The sequence below is a fragment of the Hypanus sabinus genome, chromosome 5 (genome assembly GCF_030144855.1).
Source record: "Hypanus sabinus isolate sHypSab1 chromosome 5, sHypSab1.hap1, whole genome shotgun sequence".
In the NCBI taxonomy this organism is placed as follows: Eukaryota; Metazoa; Chordata; class Chondrichthyes; order Myliobatiformes; family Dasyatidae; genus Hypanus; species Hypanus sabinus.
In genome coordinates, this window is record NC_082710.1 from 51,126,291 (window position 1) to 51,153,181 (window position 26,891).

The 26,891-nt window shown below is 39.6% G+C and overlaps 1 protein-coding gene across 1 annotated transcript in view; it reads right to left on the reverse strand.

The window, feature by feature from the left end:
- LOC132394147 (long-chain fatty acid transport protein 6-like) overlaps positions 1-26,891 on the reverse strand; it is a 158,864-nt gene that overhangs the window by 13,989 nt on the left and 117,984 nt on the right. The window contains exons 3-8 of the mRNA XM_059969943.1: positions 25,867-26,025; positions 24,007-24,131; positions 22,269-22,463; positions 5,805-5,895; positions 3,368-3,566; positions 1,161-1,258 (exon numbers count right to left, since the gene is read on the reverse strand). Of these exons, the coding sequence (XP_059825926.1) occupies positions 1,161-1,258; positions 3,368-3,566; positions 5,805-5,895; positions 22,269-22,463; positions 24,007-24,131; positions 25,867-26,025 (867 nt within the window). The remainder of the gene's footprint in view (positions 1-1,160; positions 1,259-3,367; positions 3,567-5,804; positions 5,896-22,268; positions 22,464-24,006; positions 24,132-25,866; positions 26,026-26,891) is intronic.

The following is a 26,891-nucleotide window of genomic DNA, read 5'->3' on the forward strand; positions in this document are numbered from 1 at the left end:
GTTATGCTGTATGTGTACTGATGATGGTGAGACTGCACCTGGAATTATATATGCACTTCTGGGCTCCTTACTTGAGAAAAAATGTACTCGCTTTGGAAACAGTGCAGAGGAGGTTCACTCGGTTGATTACGAAGATGTGGGTTTAGCTTTTGAGAAGAGGTGCAGTCGCTAGGGTCTTCTCCTGCTGAGATTCAGAAGAACATATAAAATTATGAAAAGGATAGATAAGGCAGAGGCAGGGAAGTCGTTTCCAATGGTAGATTAAAATAAAATGAGGAGACGTAGCTTCAAGATTCATGGAAGTAGATACAGGATGTGGATGAGGAGGAATTGCTCTTCCCAGAGAATAGTGAGTCTGTGAAATTCTCTGACCAGGTGAGCAAAAGAAGCTACCTCATTAAATATATTTAAGGAACAGTTAGATAGGTCTTGTGTAGCAGGGCAATTAAGACTTAAAGGAAAAGGCAGGTAGCTGGAGCCAGATCAGCCATGAACTTACTGAATGGCTCAGTAGGCTTGACTGGCCAGATGGCCTACTCCTTCTCCTATGTCTTATGTTCTTAGGTTCACAGAGCATGATAAGTATTAAGAAACAGATTCCTACAATTGCCCTCTCATCAGCCATCTTAAAACCAATCATTATTTCTACAAAAGTCAAGGTTACGAGTGGCAAGTCTCTCTTAGATCAACTCTTTTTCTCAGTAAACTCCTTTAAACCACTGACTTGCCTCTTCCACTATTTTCAACACTGAATAAAAATTCTTTCCAATTCTTTAATGTCTTTCACCCTTTCATTCATCACCAGTGTGCACTACTTTTTTTTTACCACTGTATTGAGAATCAGAGAGACACAGCGCAGAAACAAGTGTTTTGGCCCAAACTATTTGCACTAACCATTAATCCATTTAATAAAATGTGGGAGGAAACAGAAATACCCAGAGCAAACCCATCTGGCCACAGAAAGAAAGTAAAAACTGCATACAGACAGCACCTGAGGTCAGGATTAAAGCAGTCTCTGATGCTGCTAATAGCACCTCTCTGATGCCTAGGGTATTTGGTAAATACAACACCAGATGATGCACAAGGCCTAATTAACATAAAATTAATTCAGTTTTTGAAAATATGAATTTAAGATTAGTTTTTCATGGCGAATTCTTCACCTGTAATAGCTACTCCATACACAATGACTTCTTCCACCATATCCAGCAGTCCAATTATTTCAGCCACTTCTGTGGTTGCAACATTTTCCCCTTTCCACCTAAAAATGACATTCAGCAAGATGAAGTATTTTGCAAAAGAGCAGTTAGTTCTAATATTTTCTGGTTCAATCACTTAGCACATATTGTTGCTGAGAAATTAGCTAGATGTACCCACTTTTAATGCACAGAGAACAGAGACAAATCCATATTACAATTTCCGCATCGGATCAACAAGTTACTGCTAAGAGATTAGCCTTGTTGATACTTATCCAGCACCAGATACACAGCAAATACATCGTGGGTTGGAAAGCAAATCCATCCTCTGCTAAGGAGGAAATTGGACTGGATAAAGTGAAGAAGAGAGAATCCTGTTATATGGTTCTGGCAAAAGGAAGAAAAGGGTCTTGCTGAAAGAATTTGGGCAGCTAAGGTCTAAATTTTAAAAAAACACAATAACACAGAAGGTAATCATTTAAGTTTGATCCTGCATTTATAAAATGATGAAGGCTTTGTTTAAGAGACTGGTGTTAGAGAAAGTGTTTTGTCACTGACATCAGCACTGGGGAAAGTGGGGAATTAATCTGTTTGATTGTTCTACATTGAAATGACATTATAGCAAATTGAATAGCAGAAGATGGTGCTTTAACCTAAATTTTTGGCAGAAAGGTGTTATAAGGCAGTCCCAGTGGAGCAAAGTCTAGAATATAAAAGGGAAAGAGAACAATGATACAGGACAGAAAAAAAGAATTGGGTTAAGGGTAACACACAAAAAATGCTGGTGGAACGCAACGGGCCAGGAGCATCTAAAGGAAGAAGCACAGTTGATGTTTTGGGCCAAGACCCTTCATCAGGACTAACTGAAAGAAAAGATTGTAAGAGATTTGAAAGTGGGAGGGGAAGGGGGAGATCCAAAATGAAAGGAGAAGACAGGAGTGGGAGGGATGACGCCAAGAGCTGGAAAGTTGATTGGCAAAAGGAATACACAGCTGGAGAAGGGAAAAGATTATGGGACAGGAGGCCTAGGGAGAAAGAAAGGGGGAGGGGAGCACCAGAGGGAGAGGGAGAGAGAAAAGTAAACTGGAAAAAGCTGTTTTACAGTATGTGAAATGCATTAGTGAAGGCAACTGTAGATTCCTTAAAGTCAGTTATGATAGAATTTATAATTTGAAACACAGAAAGATCAAAACAATTACAAACACTCGGGTTCTGTTTCAAAGAATACAGATAACTTCCTAGAAATAGAAGCAGACCAAGAATCTTACGTAAAGGAGAAATTAATGAAAAGAAATTACTGACTCTGAATGTCAATTAAGTCTCCATGGACTGAAAATCTGGATTCCAAATTATTGTGCAAATAGTTGATACATTGGCTTATAACTTTCAAAGTTCTACAGAAAAGAAATGAAAAAAAAATGGTATTTTCTTGGGATGGCATGCACTGACTGCCGATACACCAGAGAAATAATGAATGCTTATGCTTTTCTAGTTACAATATGCATCAATGATTTGATTAAGGAAAAAAAATTGAAGTTATCCAATGACACTAAACTGAGTGGGTTTGTGAATTGTGAGGAGGATGCAAAAGACTTCAGTATGAATTGAACAAGTTATGTGAATAGGCATTAAATTGAATTTCACACATATCAAATATTAACTGAGTCAGCAGTGAAATTAGCTAGCCCATATCATAAGTAAAAATCAATGCTCTCAAATCATGATTGCAAGTGAAGAAAAATTTTTTAAAAACCTCAATTTTGTCCTAAATCAAAAACTTATCATGCCAATTTTAGTATACAAATAAAATGTTGCTATCTTAGCCCCTACAGGTCATCCACAGTTTACAGCTGGGTTCCATTTCTGTGAACAGTTCCAAATTTAAACAGTTTGAACATTGGAAATGCAGCTGTGAACTGAATTCCAAACTGGCAGATGACGCCTACAGCCCCACAGTTACCAGAAAATTCAACCTGTTGGTCTCCTAAACTCTTGTTTGTATGTAGGAGCCGTGAATAAGTTGGGCATTTATAATGAGTAATATTCATCCAGTCATTCAGCATTGAAGCTGGATCTTTAAAGATCTTTAATTGTTAACTTAAATGAATAGTATTTTTCATCCTAGACCAAAAAAATGATTTAATACTGTGAATTTCACAGTCTATAGTCTTTACCTAAATGTGTCTCCAATCCGATCATGGAAGTAAATATAGCCATCTTCACTTTCAGACAGGAGGTCCCCACTATTGAAATACACATCACCTTTTTTGAAAACATCTCTGAGAAGCTTCTGTTCTGAAAACTTCTTGTTTCCAGCATAACCACTGAATGGATTCGACTTAGTCACTGAAGATATGAGGAGTCCTGCCTTACCTAACATTGGAGAAGAACAGGTTGATTCAATAAATTTGCAAATAGAACACAATAAGAATGCAGTTGCAGTTGGACGACGCTGGAACAAGACACAAATTCCTACTCTATTTGGCTGCTACATGGTAGAAAAGTACCTGTGTTTATCTAAAGCCTTTCACAATTTGCATCCAATGTAGTTATTCTATTGTATTCACTGTTGCAATGCACATTGTGATGTGGTAGCAAATTTCCACATATCAAAATTTCATAAATGGGGATAGAAGTCAGCTCCAACGGGTTGCACCATCATGTTTACTTTCAGTGATGGTGTACAAGGATAATCGAAAGCTCTGCAAATCAGCATTTCTCAGACCAATGAGGCAATAAGCCCAGTGTGAAGTGAAATCTGTGCCAGCACCAGTAGTAAGGTGTGATGCCACAGAGCAGCAGGCATTTCATCTCAGTCTCTTCTGAATGGTCAAGGTATTTTATCTACGGGACATTCCTACAGCTAAGGAGTGCATACTTAAATTAACTGAAAAAAATAGATAACCCACACAAAATAATGGATGAATTGAATAGATATAGCTGGCAGGGAATGTGTCATAGATACAACACATGGAAACAGGTGGAAAACAGAACAATAAAGATAATAATCTCAGTAACCCGAGCCACATCCATGTTGCCAGACAGCAAATATCAATACACTAGTAAATGCATGGCTCAAATGTATAGAAGATGTGGGTTCATGGGCTGCTGGTGGATAAACGATTGAGATGGGCTTCATCTTGGACTGGCGTCCTAGCAAATTGCAGAACAAGGATTGTAGACAGGGATTTAAACTAATTAGCCAGGAGGACAGTTGAAGAAAACAGCAGAGAAGGGCAGTGAAGGAGCAAACAAAATTCAAACCACGACAAGAAGGGCACATTATAAATATGGAAGTGTGCAGCAACTATTGGAATCCGTCAGCAATAATTGTCCAAGGACAAAGTCTAAGGTTCTTAATCTGAATGCATGCAGGAATTTGTAACAAGATAAATAAGTAGAGGACACAAATAGAAATTGCTTTTTGATTTAGTTATTATTACAGAGATCTGGACTAAGAACTCAATAGATCAGGTTATTTGATATTCCAAAGGAAGGGCATAAAAGTGAAAGAGGGTGGGGCAACATTACTAATCAAGGAAAGTCTCAGTGGGTTGGGAAATAGTGATGTAGATGAAGTGGATTGTGATGTGCACTTTGATATGGGTGGAAATAAAGAGCAGCAGAGAACAGACACAGACAGGGGTTGTCTCTAGGCTCCTGACATCTCACATTAGGATAAAGGAGAAATGCCATAGGCAAAGTGAACACTGTAGTGATTAACATGGGTGACAACTACCTGCCATCTAATCAAAGGATACAATGGGAGAGGAATTTGTGTAGTAACTGTTTCTCATTTAAAAATCTAGCTGGGTTTAAAAATCTCATTTAAAAATCTAGATGAGTTATACAGCTCTCATTACATACACATGCAGGTCAACTCTTTGAGTGAAAATGCAAGGAAGTTTGAAGTTGATAACTCATCTCCTTCTACCTTAGGCCACAAACTTATCAATCACCCCATGCTGTGGATCATTTTTGGAGGTCCAAGACGCTGACTTCTACAAAGAAGGGATCCGTATGCTCCACGACCTCTGGACTAAGTGTGTAAATGTAGGAAAAATAAATGTTCTAAAATTGACTCTTTCTACATTAGGCTATGAACTTATCAATCACCCCTCATATGATTTAGGAGTCATAACCAATCCTTTTATTTAAAGGTCCTTTAGGGAGTAGTGAACACAACTTGGTACAAGTCCAAAAACTGTTTGAGGGAAAACATATTGGGTTTAAATGTAGTATGCCCCACTTATGGAAATAAATGAGTTCAGAGTTGTTGGCAGTGGACTGCGAAAGTAGGAAAAGGTTAGTGATAATAATGCTAACATTTAAACAACTATTTCATAATGATTATCCCATCAAAACAAGTCAACAGAGGAGGACAAGGAAAACATTAACCAACAAATATAAAGTGGGCAATGGTAATGTTAGCTCAGATAGTGGGGATAGTGTTCATGAATTGAACTGTGCTTCGCAGTTGTGAAGGCACTTTTGCATGCATTCTTTTTTTAAATATATGTAGTTACATATCTTCACAACACTGTGAATATTATTTCCACTCTAAAGAAGTTAAGTAAATTGTCATTCTTTAGTTTTTAAATGTTAACATACCTTTTTTAACTATTTCACACCTTCCTTGTTCATTCCTTATGGGCTTTTCATTCAGAACATCAAATTTCACCAGTTTATATGACAGCAATACCTGAGAAATAAAGTAACTGGATAAATTATATCAGATGCAAGACGAGAATAGCAGTTCCAGATTAAATACTTGTCTCTACAAAACTCCTGATAATCCTCAAATTGTTTAAGCAGATTTCGGACCGCTAGAATATGATGCTTAAGAGGTAGTAATAGGGGCAAGGAAATGACAGACGAGCTGAATAAATATTTTGCATCAGTTTTCACTGTGGAGGACACTAGCTGTATGCCAGAAGCTTGTGAGTATCAGGGGGCAGAAATGTGTGAAGTTTCCATTAGTAAGGAGAAGGTTCTTGGGAAACTGAAAGGTCTGAAGGTAAATAAGTCACCTGGACCAGATGGTATTCACCCCAGGGTTCTGAAAGAGATGGCTAAAGAGACTGTGGAAGCATTAGTCATGATCTTTCAAGAAGTAATCGATCCTGCAGGGTTCCAGCAGAATGGAAAATTGCAGATGTCACTCCACTCTTTAAGGAGGGAGAGAGACAGAAGAATTATAGGCCACACGAGTGAATTTGCAGATGCTGCAAATAAATAAAAAACACAAAATGTTGGCACAACTCAGCAGGCCAGACAGCATCTATGGGAGGAGGGAGTGACGACGTTTCGGGCTGAAACCCTTCATCAGGAGTATTATAGGCCAGTTAGTGTCACTTCAGTGGTTGGGAAGATGTTGGAGTAGATTGTTAATGATGTGGTTTGGTTAACATGGTTTTCTTAAAGGAAAACTTTGCCTGACAAATCTGTTGGAATTCTTTGAAGAAATAACAAGCAGGATAGACAAAAGGAGAATTCGTGTATTTTGCGTATATGGATTTTTAGAAGGTGTTTGACAAGGTGCCACACGAGACTGTTTAGCGAGCTAAGAGTTCATAGTATTACAGTAAAGGTACTAGCATGGATAAAGCAATGGCTGATTGGCAGGAGGCAAAGAGTGGGAATAAAGGGGGCCTTTTCTGATTGGCTGCCAGTGACCAGGTTTGTTCCACAGGGCTCTGTGTTGGGACCGATTCTTCTTACGTTATATGTCCATGAGTTGGATGACAGAATTGATTACTTTGTGACCAAGTTTGCAGAAGATACGAAGATAGGTGAAGGGCCAGATAGTTTTGGGGAAATAGAGAGGCTGCAGAAAGAATAAGACAGATTAAGAAAATGGGCAAAGAAATGACAGATGGAATACAGTGTCAGGAAGTGTAAGGTTATGCACTTTGGTAGAAGAATTAAGAGTGTTGACTGTTTTTTTTAAAATGGAGAGAAAATTAAAACATCTCAGGTGCAAAAGGACTTGGGAGCCCTTGGGTAGAATTACAAAAGGTTAATTTGCAGGTGGAGTTGGTGATGAAGAAGGCAAATGCGATGTTGCCATTCATTTCGAAAGGAATGGAATATAAAAGAAGGATGTGATACTGAGGCAGTATAAAACACTGGTGAGGCCTCACTGAAGACCATAAGACATAGCAGCAGAATTAGGCCATTCAGCCCATCAAGTCTGCTCCATTATTCCATCATGGCTGATCCCAGATCCCACTCAACCCCATACAGCCTTCTCGCCTTGACCAATCAAGAAACCATTAACTTCTGCCTTAAATATACCCATGGACTTGGCCTCCACTGTAGTCTGTGGCAGAGCATTCCAGAGAATTCCAGAGATCTGGCTAGAATAAATCTTCCTTACATCTGTTCTAAAAAGCCATCCCTCAATTTTGAGGCTGTACCCTCTAGTTCTGGATAACCCCCACCATATGAAACATCCTCTCCACATCCACCATATCTAGTCCTTTCTATATTCGGTAGGTTTCAATGAGACCTCCATGCATTCTTCTAAATTCCAGTGAGTACAGGCCCAAAGCTGCCAAACGTTCCTCATATGTTAACGAATTCATTCCTGGAATCATTGTTGTGAACCTCCTCTAGACTCTCTCCAATGAGAACACATCCTTTCTGAAATATGAGGACCAAAACTGTTGACGATACTTCAAGTGCAGCCTGTCTAGTGTCTTAAAAAGACTCAGAATTATCTCCTTGCTTTAATATTCTACTCCACTTGAAATAAATGCCAACATTGCATTTGCCTTCTTTACCACAGACTCAACCTGTAAATTAATCTTCTGGAAGTCTTGCACAGGGACTCCTAAGTTCTTCTGCACTCTGTTGTTTGATAATAGTCTGCACTATTGTTCCTTTTACAAAAATGCACTGTCGTACATTTCCCAACACTGTATTCCATCTGCCATTTTTTTGCCCATTCTTCGAATTTGTCTAACTCTGCTGCAATCGCATTGCTTCCTCAGCACTACCTCCCCCTCCACCTATCTTCGTGTCATCTCCAAACTCTGCCACAAAGCCTTCAATTCCATTATCCAAATCATTGACAAACAATGTGAAAATCAGCAGTCCCAATACTGACCCCTGAGGAACACGACTAGTCATTGGCAGCCAACCAGAAAAGGCCCCCTTTATTCCCACTCACTGCCTCCTGCCTGTAGCTATTCCTCTATCCATACCTGTAACTTGCCTGTGATGCCACAGGATTTCATCTGGTTAAGCAGTCTCATGTGTGGCACCTTATCAAATGCCTTCTGAAAATCCAAGTAAATGATTTTCACTGCCTCTCCTTTGTTCACTTGTTACCTCCTTGAAGAACTCTAATAGATTTGTCAGGTAAGATTTCCCTTTACAGAAACCATGCTGATTTTGACTTACTTTACTATTTACTCTCCAAGTACCCCGAAACCTCATTCATAATAATAGACTCCAACACTTTTCCAACACCTGAGGTTAAGCTAATTGGCCTATGATTTCCTTTCTTTTGCCTTTCCTTCTCCCTTCTTAAAGAGTGGAGTGACATTTGTAATCTTCCTGTCCTCTGGGATCATGCTAGAATCAAGTTATTCTTGAAAGACCATGACCAATGCATTTATTATCTCTTCAGCAACCTCTCTCAGGTCTCTGGGATGTAGTCCATCTGGTCCAGGTGACTTATCCACCTTGAAGTACTTTAAGCAATTTTGAGCCCCTTATCTAAGAAAGGGTGTGTTGACATTGGAGAGGGTCCAAAGGAGTTTCATGAAGATGATTCCAGAATTGAAAGGCTTGTCAAATGAAAAGCATTTGATCGCTCTGGGCCTTGACTTGCTGGAGTTCAGAAGAATGATGGGTGACCTCAGTGAATCCTATTAAATGTTGACAGAGTGGATGTAGAGAAGATGTTTATTACGGTTGGAGAGTCTAAGACTAGAGGACACAACTTCAGAATAGAGGGGTGTCCTTTTCTAATGAAGATGAAGGGAGTGGTGAGTCTGTGGAGGTTTTGTCATTGGGTATGTTTAAGAGAGATGGTTAATAGATTTTGGGTTGGTTATGGCATGAAGGGATATGGGGAGAAGGCAGGAGATTGGGGATGCAAGGGAAATGGTTCAGTCATGATGAAATGGCAGAGCAGACTTGAGAGATCAAATGACCTATTTCTGCTCCTATATATTATAAATTATGGCTAAATAAATAGTAGATTAAAGGTTACCAGTGTTAATTTTCTCCTGTGAATGCACTTCACACAATCACAAAAGGAAACTTGCTACATTAATGCATACTTGACACCTTTGCATAGTTTTCAAATTCAAGTTTATTGTCATCTAACTGTACGTCAGATTATCTGGATTATTTGACTGCCAATAGAAACAATGTTTGAAGCTGTCCTTCCTTCATACAAGGATCTTTCTCAACCAAAGTTTGCTTTTCAAGTAAACCTAGTTGAAAGATTTAAGAATATACAGTGCCTATAAAATGTATTTTACCCCCCCCCCCCCGGAAAGTTCTCATGTTTTATCGTTTAACAACATTGAAACACAGTGGATTGAATTTGGCTTTTTGACATTGATCAACAGAAGAAGTCTCTCTCATGGCAAAGTGAAAACAGATCTCTAAAAATGATCTAAATTAATTACAAATATAAAACACAAAACAATTGATTGCATAAGTATTCACCCCATTCAAGTCAGTAATTAGTAAGTGTACCTTTGGCAGCAATTATAGCCTTCAGTCTGTGCAGATCGGTCTCTCTTGGCTTTACACATCTAAACACTGCAATTTTTCTGGAAATTTGTACTACCCAGATGTGCAAAACTGCTCAAGCTCTGTCGGACTGCATGGGGATCATAAGTGAACAGCCCTTTTCAGGTCCAGCCACAAATTCTCAATTGGATTGAGGTCTGGACTCTGACATGACCACTACAGGACACTAACTTGGTCGTTTTTAAACCATTCCTTGGTAGCTTTGGCTTTATGCATGGAGTCACTGACTTTCTGGAAAACAAATCTCCTCCCAAGTCACAGTTCTCTTGCAGACTGCATCAGGTTTTCCTCCAGCATCATGGTTGGCATGATGATGGCATCACGGTCTTTGATGATGTGCAGTGATTGGCTTACGCATACTGTTCAGTTTGATAGCTGAAGAGCTCAATTTTGGTTTCATCAGACCATAGAGTCTTCTTCTAATTGACTTCAGTCTCCCACATGCCTTCTGGTAAACTTTAGCTGAGGTTTCATGTGAGATTATTTCAACAGTGGCTTTCTGTTTGCCACTCTCCCATTAAGCTGCGACTGGTGAAGCACCCGGACAACAGTTGTTGTAAGCGCAGTCTCTCTTATCTCAGCCATGTAAGTCCTCTAGAGTTGTCATAGGTCTCTTGGTAGCCTCTCTCACTAGTCCCCTTTTTGCACAGTCACTCTGTTTTTGAGGACAGTCTGCTCTAGGCTGGTTTACAGCTGGGCCATACTCTTTCCATTTCTTGATGATTAACTTAACTGTACTCCAAGGGATATTCAGTGACCTGGAAATTTTCTTGCATCCATCGCCTGACTTGTGCTTTTCAACAATCTTTTTGCAGAATTGCTTGGCATATTCTTTTGTCATCATGGTGTAGATTTTGCCAGCAGTTGGACTTTAAAGGTACAGGATATATTTTTACTACAGTCAATTGAAACACCTTGACTGCACACAGGTGATCTCCATTTAACTAATTATGTGATTTCTAAAACCAATTGGCTGCACCAGTGATGATTTGGTGTATCATATTAAAGGGGAGGGGTTAAAGGGGGGTGAATATTATGCAATCAATTATTTTGTGTTTTATCTTTGTAATTAATTTAGATCACTTTGTTGAGCTCTGTTTTCACTTTGACATGAAACTGTCTTTTTCTATTGATCAGTGTCAAAAAATCCAAATTAAATCCACTGTGATTCAATGTTGTAAAACAATAAAACACAAAAACTTCCAAGGCAGTGAATGCTTTTTATAGGCACTCTACATAAAGTACAATTCCACTCTTTTTTAAAGTCTGTTTGGATTATCATAGTCTTTGAAAATGGAGGCAGGAAAGTGACATCAATATTGAGGCTGACTTACTGTGTTGCCTTTCAAAATGCTTACCATCTCAAATAATACTTAGTGAAGTTGTATGCTTAATTCTATGTGACCTTCAATACTGACCCACATTGAAAGCTTCTTTAATAAAATAATAGATGCATCTTACAAAACTCTGGATAATCTTTGGAAAAGTGATAGTGGTAATGTTATGAATGCTTTGTTTAATGAATGGGAAACAAGAGAAGATCAACTGATATCAGGTTCTGAACTTCATTAACTTAGCATCAGTTGGAAATACAATGGAAGTCTTAAAGATGGAAACCCAAAATAACAAGGCATGATGGTATCAAGTGAGAAGCATATAAACTTGATTAGCAAATATAAACACAAGAAATTCTGAAGATGCCAAAAATGTTGTGTGGCATACAAAATGCTGGAGGAACTCAGCGAATCAGGCAGCATGTAACAGGTGGGGGGGAATAAACAGTCATGCCTTGTGCCAAGACCCTTCATTAGGACTGGAAAGGAAGGGCCAGATGCCAGAATAAGTAGATGGGGGTTGGGGAGGAAAGAGTCCAAGCTGACAGGTGATAGGTGAGACCAGGTGAAGGGGAAGTTGGGTGGATGGGGGAGGAGGTTAACTTGGCTGAGTGGTGTCTAAACAACAACCTCTAACTCAAAGTCAGCAAACCAAGGAACTGATTATAGGCCTCATGAGAAGGAAACTAGAGCTCCATGAGCCAGACTTCTTTGGAGAATCAGAAATGCAGAGAGTTAGTAACTTTAAATTCCTGTGATATTATTTCAGAGGACCTGTCATGGGCCCAACAAACAAGTGCAATTATGAAGAATGCACAATAGCACCTCTATGTTCTTAAGTTTATGAAGATTTGCTATGGCACCTATAACTTTGACAAACTTCTATATATGTGTAGTGGAGAGTATATTGACCGGCTGCATCACATCCTGGTATGGAAATACTAATGTCCTTGGACAGAAAATCCTACAAAAGGTATGGGTACGGCCCAGTCCATGCGGGTAAAACCCTCTGTTAGGGCAGTTTTAGGTTAGCACATATAGCAAATAACTTCAGCAACGGACTTCAGCCGCCAATCTTCAAATATGAATATGGATTGTACATTAAATTTAAGATGCAGCTCTGAACAATGGGTTCCTAAAAGCCATGAATCACAGTTAATGGGAAGACCAGACAATGCTGATTAAAATGCATTTAGATGTCTGCGGTGTGGATGCAAAATGGGAGGTGTGAAGAAGGAAGCATTGTGGATACATTGTATAAATGGAATTGTCCTTTGATCTTTATAAAATGTCGTGTAGTGTTGGGTGTGGAGGACTTTTCCTTCCAAAAAGGGTCTCAATATGATGCCTACTGTGTCTCATTTAGTTGAATAAAAAGACTGTTTCCTACCTACCAGTACTTCTCTCCAGTGACTTTGTTCATGTGACAACACCCTCCCCACCACTGAGCACATCTATATGAAACAATATCATGGGAAAGAAGCATCCATCATCAGGGACCCCTACTACCCAGAGCATGTTCTCTTCTCACTGCTGCTATTGGGAAGAAACTCCACGAGCCTCAGAACTCACACCACCAGGTTCAGGAACAGTTATTAACCCTCAGATATCAGGCTCTTGAACCAGAGGGGATGACTTCACCCAGCTTCAATTGCCCCATAATTGAAATGTTCCCACAACTAATAGATTCACTTTCAAGAACGTTTCATCTCTCGATATTTATTGCTTATTTATATTATTGTTTCTTCCTTGCATTTCAAAGAACAAAGAACAATACAGCGCAGTACAGGCCATTCGGCCCACAATGTTGTGCCGACCCTTAAACCCTGTCCCCATATAACCCTCCACATTAAATTCCTCCATATACCTGTCTAGTAGTCTCTTAAATTTCACTAGTGTATCTGCCTCCACCACTGGCTCAGGCAGTGCATTCCACACACAACCACTGTCTGAGTAAAAAACCTTCCTCTAATATCCCCCTTGAACTTTCCTCCCCTTACCTTAAAGCCATGTCCTCTTGTACTGAGCAGTTGTGCCCTGGGGAAGAGGCACCGGCTATCCACTCTGTCTATTCCTCTTAATATCTTGTATACCTCTATAATGTCTCCTCTCATCCTCCTTCTCTCCAGAGAGTAAATCCCTAGCTCCCCTAATCTCTAATCATAATGCATACTCTCTAAACCAGGCAGCATCCTGGTAAATCTCCTCTGTACCCTTTCCAATGCTTCCACATCCTTCTTATAGTGAGGTGACCAGAACTGGACACAGTAATCCAAGTATGGCCTAACCAGAGTTTTATAGAGCTGCATTATTACATCATGTCTCTTAAACTCTATCCCTCAACTTATGAAAGCTAACACTCCATAAGCTTTCTTAACTACCCTATCTACCTGTGAGGTGACTTTCAGGGATTTGTGGACATGTACCCCCAGACCCCTCTGCTCCTCCACACTACCAAGTATCCTGCCATTTACTTGTACTCTGCCTTGGAGTTTGTCCTTCCAAAATGTATCACCTTATGTTATTAAAATTTATACGAAGTTCTATAACAATGTAAAAATATTGAAATATTCTGCTATTCTGTAGTCAGTAGTGTATTTTCATGGAAACATAGAAAACCTACAGCACAATACAGGACCTTCGGCCCACAAAGTTGTGCCAAACATATCCCTACCTTAGAAATTACTAGGCTTACCTACAGCCCTCTATTTTACTAAGCTCCATGTACCTTTCTAAAAGCGTCTTAAAAGACTCTATCGTATCCACCTCCACCACCGTTGCCGGCAGCCCATTCCACGCATTCACCACTCTGAGTAAAAGGTGTCACTCCCTGACATCTCCTCCGTACCTACTCCCCAGCACCTTAAACCTGTGTCCTCTTGTGGTAACCATTTCAGCCCTGGAAAAAACCCTCTGACTATCCACACGATCAATGCCTCTCATCATCTTGTACACCACTATCAGGTCACCTCTCATCCTCCTTCACTCCAAGGTGAAAAGGCCAAGTTTACTCAACCTATTCTCATGAGGCATGCTCCCCAATCCAGGCAACATCCTTGTAAATCTCCTCCGCACCCTTTCCAAGGTTTCCACATCCTTCCTGTAGTGAGGCGACCAGAACTGAGCACAGTACTCTAAGTGGAGTCTGACCAGGGTCCTATATAGCTGCAATGTTATCTCTTGGTTCCTAAATTCAGTTACACGATTGATGAAGACCAATACACCATAAGCCGTCTTAACCACAGAGTCAACCTGCGCAGCAGCTTTGAGTGTCCTATGGACTCGGACCCCAATATCCCTCTGATCCTCCACACTGACAAGAGTATTACTATTATTACTATATTCTGCCATCACATTTGACCTACCAAAATGAACCACCTCACACTTATCTGGGTTGAACTCCATTGCCACTTCTCAGCCCAGTTTTGCATCCTATCAATGTCCCACTGACAGCCTTTTATCACAACACCTCCAACCTTCGTGTCATCAGCAAACTTACTAACCCATCCCTTAACTTACTCATCCAGGTCATTTATCAAAATCACTAAGAGTAAGGGTCCCAGAACAGATCCCTGAGGCTTTCCTGATTGAATTTTTTGAGGATGTGACTAAACACATTGATGAAGGAAGAGCAGTAGATGTAGTGAATATGGATTTCAGCAAGGTATTTGATAAGGTACCCCATGCAAGGCTTATTGAGAAAGTAAGGAAGCATGGGATCCAAGGGAACATTGCTTTGTGGATCCAGAACTGGCTTGCCCACAGAAGGCAAAGAGAGGTTGTAGACGGGTCATACTCTGCATGGAGGTCGGTCACCAGTGGAGTGCCTCAGGGATCTGTCCTGGGACCCTTAGTAGAATCATACAACATTACAGCACAGAAACAGGCCCTTTGGCCCTTCTTGGCTGTGCCACAGCATTTTTCTGCCTAGTCCCACTGAACCTGCACCTGGACCATATCCCTCCATACACCTCTCATCCGTGTACCTGTCCAAGTTTTTCTTAAATGTTAAAAGTGAGCCCGCATTTACCACTTCATCTGGCAGCTCATTCCACACTCTCACCACTCCCTGTGTGAAGAAGCCCCCCCAATGTTCCCTTTAAACTTTTCCCCCTTCACCCTTAACCTATGTCCTCTGGTTTTTTTTCTCCGCTAGCCTCAGTGGAAAAAGCCTGCTTGCATTCACTCTATCTATACCCACCATAATTTTATATACCTCTATCAAATCTCCTCTAATTCTTCTACGCTCCAGGGAATAAAGTCCTAACCTATTCAACCTTTCTCTGTAACTCAGTTTCTCAAGTCCCGGCAATATCCTTGTAAACCTTCTCTGCACTCTTTCAACCTCATTAATATCCTTCCTGTAATTTGGTGACCAAAACTGCACACAATGCTCCAAATTTTGCCTTATACAACCTCACCATAACATTTCAACTCTTAAACTCAATACTTTGAGTTATAAAGGCCAATGTACCAAAAGCTCGCTTTACGACCCTATCTACCTGTGATGCCACTTTTAGGGAATTTTGTATCTGTATTCCCAGATCCCTGGTCTACTGCACTCCTCATTGCCCTATCATTTACCTTGCATGTTCTACCTTGATTTTTCCTTCCAGTGCAATACCTCTGTCTGTATTAAACTCCATCTCCATTTTTCAGCCCATTTTTCCAGCTGGTCCAAATCCCTCTGCAAGCTTTGAAAACCTTCTTCACTGTCCACTACACCTTCGTATCATCAGCAAATTTGCTGATCCAATTTACCACATTATCATCCAGATCATTGATATAGATGACAAATAACAATGGACCCAGCACTGATCCTTGTCGCACACCACCAGTCACAGGCCTCCACTCAGAGAAGCAATCCTCCACTACCATTCTCTGACTTCTCCCATTGAGCCAATGTCTAACCAAATTTACTACCTCTCCATGTATACCTAGCGACTGAATTTTCCTAACTAACCTCTCATGTGGAAACTTGTCAGAGGCCTTACTAAAGTCCATGCAGACAACATCCACTGCCTTCCCTTCATCCACTTTCCTTGTAACCTCCTTGAAAAACTCTAATTGATTTGCTAAACATGACCTATCACGCACAAAGCCATGTTGACGCTCTCTAATAAGTCCCTGTTTATCTAAATACTTGGAGATCCTATCTCTTGGTACTCCTTCCAATAATTTACCTACTACCAACATCAAATTTACCAGCCTATAATTTCCCAGATTACTTTTAGAGCCTTTTTTAAACAACGGAACAACATGAGCTATCCTCCAATTGTGCTGGGCCTGTAGTGTGCTGTAGGTTTTCTATGTTTCTATGAAAATATACTACACTACTGACTACAAAATATCAGAATATTTCAATATTTTTACATTGTTACAGAATTACTTATAATTTTTAATAACATAAGCATGGGATTGGAAAGATAATGCCTAACTAACTTCTTCAGGAGTATTCTTAATAATGATTAGTTCATTGATAAGAAAATAGTAAATTGGATATTTTAGATGGCAAACATAAGTATAAGGAAAAGGAATTTATGATTTACCACTGATGAATTACCAAGGCAAATTTGGAATTATAATTGAATTGCAATTGAAATTGGTTTATTATTGTCACATGTATTAGGATACTGTGAAAAGCTTATCTTATATACTGTTTATACAGATCAGATCATGACTCAGTGCATGGAAAGAATAAGATAAAACAAAAACTACATAGAATAAAGTGTAAGAGCTACAAATAAAGTGTAGTGCAGTACACATAAAGGTATAAGCTCATAATGAGGTAGTTATGAGGGGTGAGAGTTCATCTTATAATAGAAAGAAACAGGAAACCATTTAGTAGTCTTATTAAATTAGGGTAGAAGCTCTCCTTGAGCCTGAAGGTATGTGCTTTTAGGGTTTTGTATCTTCTGCACAATGGAAGAGGGGAGATGGGAGAATGTGGAAGTTGGAACGCAAAAATCATAATTAAAAGAGCACTGGGCATGCCAATGTTAGTTGCTATATTCATAGCAACACCATTTTTTCAGTTTGCTGTGTACTGTACTGTTACATTCCATCTGCCACTGCTCCATTATATCCTTTTTTATGAATTCACTATTTCTCATGTCAGCTACAAATTAATTATAACTCCTATATTCCCAAACAATTATTTTTATATATTACAAATGAAAAAGGTCTCAACAGCCATCCTGGCAGTATACCTCTTGTTGCAAATTTACAGATAAACATCATTACTCTTATCCTCTCCTCTAGTCTAGCCAGTATTGGATCCAGTTTGCCAGCATGTTATAGATCCCTCATGCCTTAACTTTCTGGATCAGCACATTCTACACAAGCAATTTTTTTTAACTCTTAAGACTAAGATACTGGAACCTTTTAGCTTCAAATATTTACCTTGTGGATTAAAAAGGTTGATTAGAAACGGCTTGAATAAAAGGTCTTCTTAGTAATAGGATCATCATGGTATAAAACATCACTCCTAACTTAAAACAAGAGACAATCTGCAGATGCTGGAAATCCAAGCAACACACACAAAATGCTGGAGGAACTCAGCAGGCCAGGCAGCAACTATAGGGAGAAGCGCTGTCGACGTTTCGGGCTGAAACCCTTTGGCAGGACTGGAGAGAAAAAGGATGAGGAGTGGATTTGAAAGGTGTGGGGAGGGGAAAGAGGACCACCAGGTGATAAGTGAAACTTGGAAGGGGACAGATGAAGTAGAGCAGAGAAGTTGATTGGACAGTTGAGGTAAGAGAAGGAAAAGAGGATGGGAAATGGAGGAGGGGGGAGTGTTTCCAGAAAGTTTGAGAAATTGATGTTCATGCCATCAGGTTGGAGACTACCCAAACGGAATATAAGGTGTGTTCCTTCAACCTAAGTGTGGCCTTATCATGACAGTGGAAGAGGCCATGGATAGACATATCAGAATGGGAAGTGGAATTAAAATGGGTGGCCACGGGTAGATCCCACATGTTCTGGTGGATGGAGCATAGATGCTCGGCAAAGCGGTCTCCCAACCTACATTGGGTCTCACCAATATACAGGAGGCCACACCAAGAGAACTGAACACAGTATATGACCACAACAGACTCACAGGTGAAGTGTCGCCTCACCTAGAAGGACTGTTTAGAGCCCTGGATGATGGTGAGGGAGGAGGTGTAGGGGCAGGTATAGCACTTGTTCCACCTGCAAGGTTAAATGCCAGGAGGGAGATCAGTGGCGAGGGATGAATGGATGAGGGAGTCATGTAGAGAGCAATCCTGGCAGAAAGCAGAAACTGGAGCGGGAGGGGAGATGTGCTTGGTGATGGGATCCCACTGGAGATGGCAGAAGCTTCGGAGTATTATGTGTTGGACACGGAAGCTGGTGGGGTGAGGACAAGAGGAACCCTATCCTTGGTAGGATGGTGGGAGGATGGGATAAAAGCGTGAAATGGAAGAGATGCGGCTGAGGGCAGCATTGATGGTGGAGGAAGAGAAGCCCCTTTTATGAAAAAGGAGGACATCTCCTTCATACTAGAATGTAAAACCTCACCTTGAGAACAGATACTGCAGAGACGGAGGAATTGAGAAAAGGAGATGGTGTTTTCACAAGTAGTAAGGTGGGACGACGTGTAGTCTAGGTAGCTGTGAGAGTCTGTGGGTTTATAATAGACATCGGTGGATAAGCTGTCTCTAGAGATAGAAACAGTGGAGACCCCGAGGCAGAGATCCCTAACTTAATGTGTTCGTTCAACTCTAAATTAATACAAAAATGTAGCAATACTTCATATGGACAGCAAGTTGAAATCAGCAACCCCAATTTTATGAGGCTGATAGTAGAGTGATGTAAGTTGTCTAGCAGATTGTGGTAATTTGTAATCGTATTTTTTCCTCACTAGGAAGGTTAAGATACTTTACAAGCAGAATCTGGCTTTTAAAGTAGAAACTATGACTTGCCAGTAAGACAGGTTCACACACAAGATGGACGTACACTCAGTGGCCACTTTATTCTGGCTTTTAAAGTAGAAACTATGACTTGCCAGTAAGACAGGTTCACACACAAGATGGACGTACACTCAGTGGCCACTTTATTCTGGCTTTTAAAGTAGAAACTATGACTTGCCAGTAAGACAGGTTCACACACAAGATGGACGTACACTCAGTGGTCACTTTATTCAGGTCCCCAGTAAAGAGGCCACTGAGTGTTTGTTCATGGCCTTCCGCTGCTGTATCTCATCCACTTCCAGGTTTGGCGTGTTGTACATTTCGAGATGTTCTTCTGCACACCACTGTTGTGAAGCATGGTTATTTGAGTTACTGTTGCCTTCCTGTCAGCTTGAACTAATCTGGCCATTCTCTTCTGACTTCTCACATAAACGAGAAAAGAATTTTCACCCAAAGGGCTGCTGCTCACTGGACTTATTTTGTTTTTCACACCATTCCCTGTAAAGTCTAGAGACTGTTGAGCATGAAAATCCCAGGAGATCAGCAGATTCTGAGATATTTAAAGCACCCCATCTGGCACCAACAATCATTCCATGGTCCAAGTCACTTGGATCATATCCGTTCCCCATTCTGATGTTTGGTTTGAATAACAACTGAACCTCTTGTCCACATCTGCATGTTTTTTTATGCATTGAGTTGCTCCCACATGATTGGATGATTAGATAATTGCAACAAGCAGGCGTACAGTTGTACTTAATAAAGTGGCCACTGTGTGAACAAGGATACACAGATTTATAAATAAGTAAAATACTCAGTCACTCTCAATAATTAAATGAGATGTTGAATAATTGAAAGGATGACTAATTGCTGAACAGAATACCTCCGAAACCGTAGATGAAATTTAATTATCTCCCTATTACATCAGAGAATGATAGATTGGATGGTCTGAGTTCCTATGAATTCTTGCATCTCAGTAACTTGCTCCAAAGACCTTACTATTTCCTCTATCCTTTATGGCAAGTTTATTTTCATGCTGATTTTTGTATTTTTATATTTCAGTCATCTTCTATGGGAAATATAAAATTTACTTGTTCAGTATGATTTAGATTAGTTTTACTCATAATGATTTATTAACTGATTAAACTAAGCAAAACTTACCTGAATATGTATTATTTACTCAAAGAAAAAATTGCATTCTGGAAAGAAATATATTAAGCATCTAATTCTGAATCAACCATAAATATTTATTCCCCTTTTTGTGAATCTTGTTGGAGCCTAATAATCCCATTAATAAAGGCTAATATCTTTTAGTGCCTACTTTTACCCTATCCTGTTACCTCTTCTCTACATAAGTAGAGGCTACATTTGAAAATAGGATTTGTTATTCATAAAGCATGTTTATTTGGCAAGATTCTCAGTCAATACTAGTTCCTTTGTTTTCTGGCACAAATAAAAGAAAGAAATAGTCCAAATTTATCTGTAGCCAAATTCAGAATATTCTTTATTAAAAGACTTGGAACAAAATCTCCACCTTATACTGATGAAATGCAAAATCTGAAACTAATCTCTACCTCATATATGGATCTGTTGCAAATGCTATTTAATTCTTCACTCTTCCGTTCTCCAGCAATTTTTAGTTTACTTGTTTAGCTTGGCATCACTCGAATACCTACCCACTCCCGATCAAAGGACAGAGGTGCATATATATTAATGCTAGTAGGAAAACAGTTGTAAGAAATAACCCATCAAAGGGCAACCTGTATAAATTAAATTTTAAACTACATTGTTATTTTTGTAACAAGGTTTCAGATGGATGAGCAGGAATTTTAGTGCAGAACACCTTAAATAGAAGTCATTTAATTTGTCATCCACCTCAATTAATTTTACTCCCGAAATTATGACATAGGAAAGTACAGCACAGAAACAGGCTTTTCGACTCACGATGTTGTACTAAACCAATTAAATTAGTAATCATATAGCTAACTAAGCTATTCTCTTCTGCCTACACAATGTCCATATCCTTCCATTTTCCTCATCCATATACCTATCTAAACGTCTCTTAAAAGTCTCTTAAACACGAGGAAATCTGCAGATGCTGGAAATTCAAGCAACACACACAAAATACTGGTGGAACGCAGCAGGCCAGGCAGCATCTATAGGAAGAAGCACAGTCGACATTTTGGGCTGAGACTCTTCGTCAGGACAGTCTCCAACGTTTTTGCTTCTACCACCACTCAAGACAGTGCATTACAGATGCCCACTGGTCTCAGCATACAAAACTTGCCCCTCACATCTCCTTTGAAATTACCCCCTCTCACCTTAAGTGCATGCCTTCTGGTATTAGACATTTCAACCCTTGGAAAACAATATTATCTCTCTATTGATGCCTCTCACAGTCCTACAAAACCACTATCAGATCATCCCTCACCCTCCACCACTCCAGAAAAAACAACACAAGTTTGTCCAACATCACACTGTAATCTAATCCAGGCAACCTGGTGAACTTTCTCTAAAGCCTTGACATGCTCCCTATAATGGGGTGACCGGAACTTTATGTAATACTCCAAATGTTGCCTAACTAGAGTTTCATAAAGCTACAAAGTAACATCCTATCTTTTGAACTCAATCCTTCAACTAATAAAGGCAAGCATGTAATATGCCTTCTTAACCATTCTACCAATCTGTATAGCCATGGACCCCTACATCCCTCTGCTCTTCAACACTGTTAAGGATCTTGCCCTTAACAGTGTACTGGCTCTTTGCTTTTGACCTACCACAGTGCAACACCATATTTGGTCAGGTTAAACTCTATCTGCTAATTCACCTCCCAGATCTGCAACTGATCTAGATCATGTTGTATTCTTTGACCGTTCTAAGCTATCCACAACACTGATTTTTGTATCATCTGCAAACTTACTAACCAACCAATCTATATTTTCATCCAGAAATTGTTTTAATAGTCTCCCTTAGAGGCAAATATTAAACAAAATCATCCAGATAATATCCAGTCACTTTATCCATGAATACTAGCTCACCTTATGAAGAAACGTGGTTCGTCCCACAGCTCCCACTTTGCCTGTGTAATTCATAAAGAAGACATTTCCTTCTGTTGCACCATAAAACTCACAGATCTTAATGTTGCCAAAACGCATGAGAAATTCTTTCCAGACATCAGACCTTATACCATTTCCAACAGCCATGCGTACTTGGTGATTTTTCTCTCCTTCCGACTGTAATCAAAAGAGGGTGAAGAGTAATCAGTGGCACAATTTAATAAATTAAATTGGAACAGAAATTGTGTATTAGGCATTAGGCATAAAGTAACCACTGCAGTTTAAAACAGATACTGCTATAAACTATTATCCTACCTGCATTTCAAACCATAAGATAGAGGAAGAGAATTAGGCCACTTAGCCTATCAAGTTTGCTCCACCATTTCATTGTGGCTGATCCATTTTCTCTCTCAGCCCCAATCTCATGCCTTCTCTCCATAACTCTTCATGCCCTGACCAACCTATCAACCTCTGCCTTAAATATACCCAATGACTTGGCCTCCACAGCTCCCTGTGGCAATAAGTTCCACAGATTCCCCACTCTCTGGCTAAAGAATTTAAGAAGTTCCTCGTCATCTCCATTTTAAAAGGACACCCCCCCCCCCCCACCCATGATGGCTCTGATGTTGAGGAAATGCCTTTGTGGACATTAAATGAGTAAACCGAATTAGAAGAAATGCAAGTGAAACACCACTTCCTTTGGAAGATCTGTTTGGATTCCTGGATGCTGGGAAGAGCAGAGCTAAAAGTACAGGTGGTCCATCTTCTGTAGTGCTGTATATGGGGAAGTGCAGAAAAGGGTGTGGCTGATCAACTGAAAGAACACAGAGTTTTGAAAAGGAACTGGATGTCCTCTGTAACTTACCCTTATGCAATCATGGTCTCACCTTATCAGAAAAGTTCCTTTCATCCTCACCAGCATGCTCACACCCTCTCTGTAGTCTAAAACTTTCTCTCTTTCTTACTTGCAGAAATGGCAATCTAAGGAACTTGTATTTAATCTGGCACTGTTTTGTGCTACCAAAGTATAAATAACTAATCTAAATTTAATTAAAATATATGCAGAATTCCTGTCAAGCTCTCCATTAAAGTAACAATAAAGACACTGGAAAACGTTATTTTTCATTTGACTCTATTTCTATACCTTCCTGCTTCTCACTAGTAATTTTCAATCTTACACATTCCTCCAATTCATTCATTTGTCAGATAGCAAAAGTTTATCATAAAATCAAAGACTCAAACACAACTTCTCTTGTTAGGAATTCAAACAGTATTTGACATTCATAGTTGCACAATATTTACAATAAAGACTTTCAAAAAATTACATATCTGACAAGCAAATAAGCTCTTGTGTGGTACACACTCAAAGTTAAATGAAACACTGATTTTAGTAGTCCTAATAACTTTTTGAGGGTAAATGCTGACTTGCACTAATCAAAGTTTCAAAGTTTAATTTATTTCTTGGCAAAGTAGACAACTCTGAAATTCTCTTTCTCTGGGTGGTCATGAAACCAAGAAAGAAAAGTAAGGCAGCAGGACAATCAACCCCAAAATCTTCCTCTCTGCTCAAATAAAAATGAACAGGCACAACAATCCCCAAATCCCTCCTCTTGCACCAAAAAACAGTAAACACCTTCATATTCCTGTCTGCAGTACAACTGAAGTTTTCATAACCTTCCAAAGTCATGGGATAGAAAGACTTCCATCATAGAAGTAATACCTTTGGCTGATTACAGAGATAGCGACAGAGTTCTCCGATGTACTGGAATACTGTAACATTATACTTTTTGCAGTCATTCCAGAACTGGGTGGCTGAGAACTTCTTCTTCAGCACACATGTTGCACCTGAATGGGCACAAGAATACAGCTTTTAAATATTTGGACAATGGCTTTAAAACAGCTGCCCCACTCAAATACTGTTAATTATCTGAGTTTCCTTGATAATTACTGCTGCAGGGAAAAGGATAAAGTTTAGCAGCAGAATGTAAACTATAAAAGAATGGTGAAATATTTCATACTAATTTTAAGACCAATATTGATTGCATCACTGGGTAAATGCATCAATTGATACAGAACTGCACTAAAAAGAAATTAAAACTGAAAATATTGGAAAGTTTAGCAGTTCTTCAGTGTATCAAAGAAAATATTGATAAAATGGGTAAATCAAAGGCTCTGTGAATGCTAGTCACCTACCATTAGGCCAAGCAGGTTATATGTGACCAAGGCACAGATTTCCACTGCAGCCCAGCTTTTAATACCAGTTTGACGCAGAATAGTGCTTGGTCCAGCAAAACACTGGCATGACAGCTTTGACAGCCTGTGAGGCCCTACCCTGGCTCCCTGACTGACAAAGTCAAGGACTACACTGATTGTCTGCATTCCACTGATGCAGCTCAGAAGGCAGAGTAGCAGGTTCTTAATCTCTTCCTGATGCCAAGCTTTGGGACTTCTGCTAAACACTACCGGTAAAAGTGCTATCACATTCTGCTTTTGTCTTGAAATATTTATCAGCTTCCTTCATTCTGGAAGTTGATACCTATTTCCATCGACTTTGATTTTTTACCATCATCTGATATTTTTTTCTTTCCTCTCATTAACTCTTTCCATACATCTTCTTCTACACACCTTCAATCTTTTTTGGCTTAAAGTTCAGTGGGAACTAGCTTGCTCCTAGTGTTTAGTCCAAGTAATAATTTTACAATGACTCCTATTATGTAAGATGTTAAGAGAAGGAGAATGCACTTCCTGATCTTTGATTTACATCAAATTAATTGATTTCAATTAATCTTCAATGATTAAATAATGTTCAATTCATCTTCAAAGATTTTGAATTATCAAAGACCTACAGAAGGAGAAAAAGAATAGAAAAATCAACTAATTCTCCCTTCTCGACCACTAACCTGAGTGAAGATTGCTCTTAGAAAAGTACACATGTCTGTTAGATAATTTTCCCTTCCACATTTACCCGAGGAGCTGGCATACAAACAACCAACTTTGGTGACACCAGTCAAGTGACATTTGGATATACAAATGTCTTTTGGGAAGTTAAGAGCTAGGTCACTTAGGAGAATGTCAATACTCACAAGTAGTCTCATAGAAAGAAACTGCAAGTTATTGACTACTCATGTCTCAACTCTTTGCATTTTCACAAATTCCAACAGTATTGAGTTTTTAAACTCACACCACCCCTCCTGTCTTCTCCTATTTTGGATTCCCCCTCCCCCTCCTACTTTTAAATCTCTTACTATCTTTTCTTTCAGTTAGTCCTGATGAAGGGTCTCAGCCCGAAACTTCTTCCTATAGATGCTGCCTGGCTTGCTGCGTTCCACCAGCATTTTGTGTGTGTTGCTTGAATTATCAGCATCCTCGTGTTTGATACTTTAGCAGTATTGGATTGCCAGTCATGGATATAAGTACTGAACTAGTTGATACTCAGGCTGAAAAGTGTTATGATCACACAAAATAAATTCGGCAGACTGCGACCTGCCCAAAGATCAGTTTTGGATTAGGTCAATTCATTTTCATGACAATTTATTAACGTAACAATTAGTCATTTAATATATTCCAGGAGCGAACATACCTAGTTCAATGCAACCACAGATTCCTAAGAGAGAGGCCGCACTATGATATAGAGGAAGTGGCGTGTAGATTATATCATCCTTAGTGACTCCAAAAAACCGCAGTCCAGCACTTGCCCTGAAGATCTGTAGATGGGTTATTATAGCAGCCTTTGGTAAGCCTGGTAACATTGAAAATGTATAGTTTGAAAGAGATAAACTTTACATGAATGACGAAAAAAATACATGCAAGTACCACAATATTATGCTGGTTTACACAGAATTATTTTCTTCTGATAAAATGAAGAAAAGTTTAACAACATACATTACTTAAATACATCTCCAATTTTTAAACACTAATGGTCATATTTTCTATTCTTTTCCTATTTCATTTATTGGTTATCAACATCCTGTTATTTTTCAACACAAAAGATTCTGCAGATGCTGGAAATCCAGAGTAACACATGCACAATGCTGGTGGAACTCAGCAGGTCAGACAGCAACACACACAAAATGCCAGAAGAACTCACCATGCCAGGCAGCATCTAGGACAAGAGCTTAGGGCCAAAAACCCTTTGACGGTCCCGGCTGAAGGATTTCTGCCCGAAATGTCGACTATATTTTTTCCCTGGATGCTGCCTGGCCTGCTGAGTAATTCTGGCATTTTGTGTGTGTTGCTCAGATTTCCAGCATCTGTTAGTTTTCTCTTATTTGAGGTCAGAAGCATCTATGGAAAGCGATAAAGAGTCAATGTTTCAAGCCAAGACATTTCATCAGGACTGAAAACGAAGGGGAAGAGTACAAGCTAGAATGTGATAGCTGAAGCGATGTGAGGGGGAAGGTAGGTGCGTGAGGAAGAGGTTGAAATGAGACACTAGGAGGCAACAGGTGGTAAAGGACTGACGAAGGAATCTGATAGGAGTGGATGTGAAACCAAGGGAGAAAAGGAAGGAGAGGCACCATGCAGGTGATGAGCAGGAGAGGTGAGAGGGGAACTAGAATGGTGAATAGAAGCAGAGAGAGGGGGAGGTGGCAATATTACCAAAAG